Below are 7,181 nucleotides of genomic sequence, written 5' to 3' on the forward strand. Positions count from 1 at the left end.
AGTCTTCGGAATTAGAATTTGACAAAAAATGGAAACAAAGTTGAAAATTATCCTTACAAAAGTATCTTTATATATATATATATATATATATATATATATTTCTCATTTTATTTGCACTCAGATTTCAAACAAAATTTTGATGTAATTCTACATTTTATAAGGTCAAAAATAAAATTTTTACATTAAAAATTAAAGTCCAGTTGGTTATACAAAGCGTATATACATATATATATATATATATATATATATATATTGGAATATGTGTGACGTACAAAGTCAAGTACTTCGCTCCTAGTTGCAGCAACAGATGTTTAAACATACAAAGAAATGTTGAGGTAAACACTGTGCATTTAGTATGATTAAGCGAATAGCAATTTGATGAAACTGATTGCTGACATTCTTTTCTTAGTAAATATCAACATCGAATCTATGTCAACAGCGTTCATAGCCTCCAAATTGAAAATAAGGCAACAGAACACTTCAAGATGTATGATCGATTGCAAAAAAGACAATTTGTTACAAGGAATAAGAGACAGAAATAATTGTATATGGTTCCTGAAATATATATATATATATATATATATGCATATATATATATATATATATATATAGATTTAAATAAATAAATAATATATATATATATATATATATATATAAAGTTTTGCACATTTAGGCATGTTTTTCATATTCAAATAAGCCATAAATTTTTGATACATTAATGTCAGGATTCTCTTAACGACCTCAGGATCAGAGCCCCAGGCGAAATCACACAAAGACAAGACCTTGTGACCGGCCGGGAATCGAACCCTGGTCCGGCAAGCTTGTATATTCAGTGACTACCCCTTCGTGGCCAAGTAGTAGTCACTGTTTATACAAGCTTGCCAGACCAGGGTTCGATTCCCGGCCGGTCACAGGTGAAATCACACAAACATATATATATATATATATATGTGTGTGTGTGTATATATATATATATATATATATTATTACTATCCAAGCTACAACCCTAATTGGAAAAGCAAGATGCTATAAGCCCAGGGGCTCCAATAGTGAAAAATAGCTCAGTGAGGAGAGGAAATAAGGAAATAAATAACTGAAGAGAACAAATTAACATAAATCATTCTAAAAAAAGTGATGTCAAAAGAGATATGTCATATATAAACTATTAAGAACGTCAAAAACAAATATGTCATATATAAAGTATAAAAAGCTCATGTCCGCCTGGTCAATAAAAAAGCATTTGCTCCAACTTTGAACTTTTGAAGTTCTACTGATTCAACTACCCGATCAGGAAGATCATTCAACAACTTGGTAACATCTGGAATAAAACTTCTAGAGTACTGCGTAGTATTGAGTCTTATGATGGAGAAGGCCTGGCTATTAGAATTAACTGCCTGCCTAGTATTACGAACAGGATAGAATTGTCCAGGGAGATCTGAATGTAAAGGATGGTCAGAGTTATGAAAAATCTTATGCAACATGCAAAATGAACTAATTGAACGACGGTGCCAGAGATTAATATCTAGATCAGGAATAAGGAATTTTAATAGACCATAAGTTTCTGTCCAACAAATTATGATGAGAATCAGCAGCTGAAGACCAGACAGGAGAACAATACTCAAAACAAGGTAGAATAAAAGAATTAAAACACTTCTTCAGAATACATTGATCACCGAATATCTTAAAAGACTTTCTTAATAAGCCAATTTTTTGTGCAATTGAAGAAGACACAGACCTTATATGTTTCTCAAAAGTAAATTTGCTGTCCAGAATCACACCTAAAATTTTGAAAGAGTCATATACAAATTTAAAGAAATATCTAAATATATATATATATATATATATACACACACACACACACATATATATTTATATATATATATATATATATATGAATGTGTGTGTGGTTACGGTGTAGACGTGTTCTTATTCTGTGCGATTCTCAAAACCTAACCATTGAAATCGAAACCTTCTTCAAACAAACAATTATGAAATATAAAGATGAATGTCAAGCAGTATTTACGAGACGACCTAAAATGAGCTGGAGTCGAGAGTGAACTCCAATGAAGTAGTACCAATCCCTCCCCTGAAGGAAGGGGGGAAGATCCTCCCTCCCTACTCCCTCCTACCACTCCCTCCATTCCCTCCTGTCTCCCATAGTGCTTGCTTGAAGGCTTAAGTCTACGCAGATGTTTTTCTTTCCCAACGAGTCAAAATAGAACGACAGAGAAATGAATGAATTGTGTTCTTTAGCTGCCTAAGTCGGTTCTGGTGTGCCAGAGAGAGAGAGAGAAAGAGAGAGAGAGAGAGAGAGAGAGAGAGAGAGAGAGAGAGAGAGAGAGAGAGAACTGGGAGGGGCCTTTCTTTAGCCAAATTATGCTGCTTTGCTTCTTCTTCTTCTTCTTCTTCTCCTTTTTGTAATTTTAAAGTATTGGTTTTTGTGGGGCAGATTTTCACTCATTATGTCTTTTTTTACAAATACGCTCTACAAATATGACCAAAAACAGTAATAAAGAGAGAGAGAGAGAGAGAGAGAGAGAGAGAGAGAGAGAGAGAGAGAGAATTATCATATTTCACATGATAAGAAAAAACTAAAGCTTTAACAAGGGAGAGAGAGAGATCAAAGCATGATAGAGAGGAAATGTATTTTGCAGAGTTGGCTAACCCAAACCCATTATGACTCTGTTCCTGATCTGAAAATTTCCCCTCTGTTCGTTGCATCAAGTTCTCTCTAATATTCAGATCTGAGGGGAAGCAGAATTTATGTACATTCAGGATATTCAGTGATTTAGCAGGGAAATCTCTCTCTCTCTCTCTCTCTCTCTCTCTCTTCTCTCTCTCTCTCTGTATAACTTGTGGGTTTATATTTGCCTATGAACTTCGCTATAGAAATGCTGCTATCTTTTTTATATTGGAAAGAAAAGTCAGGGTAGAGCTATGTTGAAAAATAGTTACACCCGATCCATACTTCAAAAGAAAAAGAAAATTAGAATTTGTGATATATATCAAACTAGTCAGCCAGTGATGAAAACAAAATGCCTTTAGAAGCGTTGTTAATGAGGCGACACATTCAAAACGGAACTGGTTCTGTTCACCAATGCAGTGGAGGGAGAGTTTTGGATCAACAAAAGGAAATTCAGAAAATACTGAAATGTTCCATCGAGAAAGATTCCTTAGTGTCAACACAAACTCAATACGGCTAAATCCAATTCACTTTCCAAACAGAAACAAAGGTTATATTAAAAAGCAGGTTTAATAAAATTTCTTGATAGGCTTTTAGTATTTTTTTTTATTTAACATGTGACAGAGAAGAAAGCTTTTACCTGAATGTTTGCTGAGTATTTTCTTTATCAATAAAACCGGAACAGTGTTTTACTCTGAGATATATTTCTTATTATTTTGATCATCATTATTAAAGAAGGCTTATCTAGAAATATCAGCGCATAGACAAACACAATCTGAGTTTGCAACGGAAACAAATATCAGTTCACTACGACATCCATCACGAAAATCTCCAGTATCACTCTGGTCGACCATCTCCTCAGTAAAATATTATCGTTGCCTTGTTTTGCGAGATATTTAACTCTCTCTCTCTCTCTCTCTCTCTCTCTCTCTCTCTCTATATATATATATATATATATATATTTGGGCTCAGGCCATGTCGTCCTGATGGAAGTTCCTTTAAGGTAGCTTCCTAGGGTATATTTGACTACGGTGATATTCCCAGAGAATTTACCTTAAGGTATCCAGAATTCTAACTCCTGGAGCGAATATCCCTAATTAAATCTAAAAGGGGATATCGCGTAATACCAGAGGACGTATTCTTGACACGTCACATAGCTATCATCACCCCGAACAGAATTAACACTTCCAGCGGTCAAAGTGGCAAGAAAACGAAAAGCGAGAATGAAAGGAGAGCCGTTAATAAGGTACCTCTCCTATCTCGTTTCGAGTGTGTACACAATGCCGCCGATGGAGCCATCTTTATTCCTTATCGCGAAGCTCTACTACTCTGTGTTTTCCCTGTGTTTCTCTCGTGATCTTGGATTTATTCAACGTTATGATGCTTTCTCCAGCCTTTTCCACCTCTGGAAAGTTGAGTATTATCTTTATTATGTATAAATGTAAGCTCTTGGTGCTTGGAATTAAATCGGACGCGATAATAACGTAAACAAGAGCTGTTGCCTACCGGAGGCATCCTGGACGCTGTCGCTCGCTATGCAGGAGTCATTTAGTCAGCCAGAGCAATGTTCCCAGTCCTTATGCTTTAATAAATCTAGCTATTTAGCTTTACAGTTAGGAATTCTTTATATGATGCCTTTAGTAATTCTGTTTCGGCGATTGATGTAACTGATTCTGGCCTACGCTAGGCTTCGTAGCCTAAACGTCTGGCCCTAATACTCTTATGCATGATATACAGATTTCCGAGTGTATTAATTTATTGAAGCTATAGGCATTTTTATACATATAAGACAAATATTTATTTTCCAAGATTGTATACGAGAGAGTCTCGGTGATTTAGGTAATCGACTCTCACCGTGCCTAGGCTAGTAGCCTAGGGGCTTTAGTATACTTTTGCACACTCCCCGATTGTTCTTTCCTCTCCTGGAGATTAAGTTCAATCCCTTGTTCCCTCTGATTAAGCCTGAGGCTTTATCCTAGTGGTTTTATCTGAATGATATTCAGGTATAACTATATTAGGATATTTCTGTTCTAACCATGTATCCAGAGTATCTGGTTTCAGGTTTGGGCAGAACATCAGAGTATTTAGTCTGGGGTCTGTATCTTCCTGGCATAGAGAATGAGATTCCTTTGCTAGGTTAGGTACAGACTTAGGAGGTTTAGCCTCCCTAGACCACATCCGAAGGTTTCTGTATGAGATGATTCCTTCTTTTAGTGATCTAGCAGACTAGTCCAATGTTGCTGTTCTTGGTTTGTATGATAAGATTCTTCATTTCCAGTGAACAGCAACATCAAACTTTGTTTTGGTACTCAGGGAGGTGGCAAGTGTTGCTGACCTCCCTCTCCTTGATAAACCCTAGGCTAGGATGAGTTTTCTGGGCCACTGGGGTTTATCTCATGCTAGAGCAAAGTTTGCAGGACCCTCTTTCCCTGTTCCCCCTATCCTTAGCAATAGCCTAGCTATTACAACTCTCGGCCACCGTTCTACATTTGTACCTAGACTAGGTTAGGATGTGGAACTGGCTCATCCCTCTGCCAGCCGGCAGGGGCCTATCTTTTATAGAGTGATCCCCAAACCTCCCTTGGTCTTACATCCATGTCTGTCGGTAGAGCCCGGCAGGCAATGGATAGAAGTAAGCCTGAATTTTATATTCTCGCCTTCCTTATGTTCACTCTTTCTGGATGAAAGGGTGTAAGACAGTGCCGTCTTATATCCTTACATTCATTCTGTTTTCTTGTTAGTGTTTGATACCTCTAGCCCGACTGCCGGCTTGAATAACCGGCAGCCGGGCGGGTGAAAGATATCTGGTTCCGGTTTTACTGTTGGCTTGCAAGGGTAGCATACCATTGCCGGCCAGCAATAGAAGCACTCTCCAAGGTCTGCCGGCTGCTACGATTAGTGAATGGCCGCCGGGTGCCATAAATTTTTTAGTTGCCCGTGCCGGCCGGCACACACTGAGCCAGGAAGCTGCCACCCAGTAATCTGAAGGTAGCATGCCTTTAAACTATATTAAGGTATATGCCGGCTGGCCGGCACACGCCGGCAGGCTGGATATTATATTGTATACTGTAGCAAGTATTCTTACAGTATAGTATATACTGCATGAAGAAAACTATAGGGCAGAATATGTTGTAACACTAGTTCTTCCAACATGCTTGGTGTTGCCTTGTGCAGCCTTTTGTTGAGACCGTACAAAATAAAGAAAGTAAGCTCTTTCTTTATTAATTATCCAGTATATTAAAATTATTCATTATGGTGTGAGCTACACCCACATTTTCTTCTGGAAAATATAATGAAGGTTATTCTAGAATGAGACATAACCTTAGTTTTATTATTAGGAAGGTTACAGCAATGGGCTCGGAAAGAAATACAAGTATGTGTCTTTCCTTCTTTCCTTTCTAGCTTGAATGCTATTAGCTATATATTAATTCTAGCTATCCAGTGATTGTCTTCACTTGATACTCATGGAATTTTTTCTCTTTATAGGAGGTTGACCCGAAGTGCGGGAGTATGTTCTGCAAGATCTGCAACAAGAACTTCTGCGGACATGACAGGTGCAGGAGACACGCAGCATGCGCAGTCTCCAAGGATGATCTCCGGTATTGGGACCCTCAGGTATGTTCAGTATGCTCCAACCTGATTACCGAGGCATTTGACAACCCTAAGACGGCGGAGTCAAGGGATGCAGCTAGGGAAAAGTTACGAACCTGGGTGAGGGGTTTCCAGAAGAATAATTCAGGCCCCTATCTTCCAATCGAGAAGATGATGGCTTACCTTTTTCCTAAGGCATCGGCGGATGCATTGATCCCTCAGCCTCATGCGGAGATCCCGTTAGTTCAGATTCTGGTAGATTCTGAAGTCTCAGCCGCCCTACAATACATCCAACTGGACGATAGGATGTCTGAGGTGTCCGAGTACACGGAAAAGGACCTTCTAGCAGAAGGCCAAGAAGAGGAACTGACCCAGGCTCCTTATACTAAGGAAGACGAAATCGACGAGGTGTCAGTTACATCGGTTCCGGCCCCTGAACCTGTTCCCTCAGCATCGTCTGCTATCCCAGAAGATCTGGGAAGGACTCTCTCTTCCATCGTTGAAATTATTCAACAGATGCAGAAGAAGAACGAAGAAAAGGAAACTGCAATGAATCTAGAGATGAGGAGACTTGCAGCATCACGTGGGCCCCAGAAAAAGCTCAAGGTGAAGGATCTTCCTTTGTGCTCGGATGCCAATCTTTGGAGGTATGCCGAGCATATGCCTATGACAACAGGGAAGATTGTCATTTTGAAGAAGTTGGGTTCAATTCCCTTGGATGAAGTGGAATTCTGGCCCGACAAGGATTCTTACCCGGACTGCTATGTCCGTCTTAGGAAGGAGCCAGCCTCAAAGGAAGAGACGGAGCCAAAGGAGGTCATAGGTTTTGACCGTAGTAAGGCACAGGCCTTACTCAAAAATTCCATCTTTGAGTAAGAAGCATCCTTCCTTTGTGGCTTCTCCTACC

At 38.9% G+C, this 7,181-nt stretch overlaps 1 protein-coding gene across 1 annotated transcript in view; it reads right to left on the minus strand.

The window, feature by feature from the left end:
• The window catches only part of LOC137618902 (uncharacterized), a 30,425-nt gene extending 23,923 nt beyond the window's left edge, over positions 1-6,502 (minus strand). The window contains exon 1 of the mRNA XM_068349103.1: positions 6,458-6,502. Within this exon, the coding sequence (XP_068205204.1) occupies positions 6,458-6,502 (45 nt within the window). The remainder of the gene's footprint in view (positions 1-6,457) is intronic.
• Positions 6,503-7,181: the final 679 nt, after the last annotated feature.

This window comes from Palaemon carinicauda, chromosome 25, assembly GCF_036898095.1.
Source record: "Palaemon carinicauda isolate YSFRI2023 chromosome 25, ASM3689809v2, whole genome shotgun sequence".
NCBI classification, from domain to species: Eukaryota; Metazoa; Arthropoda; class Malacostraca; order Decapoda; family Palaemonidae; genus Palaemon; species Palaemon carinicauda.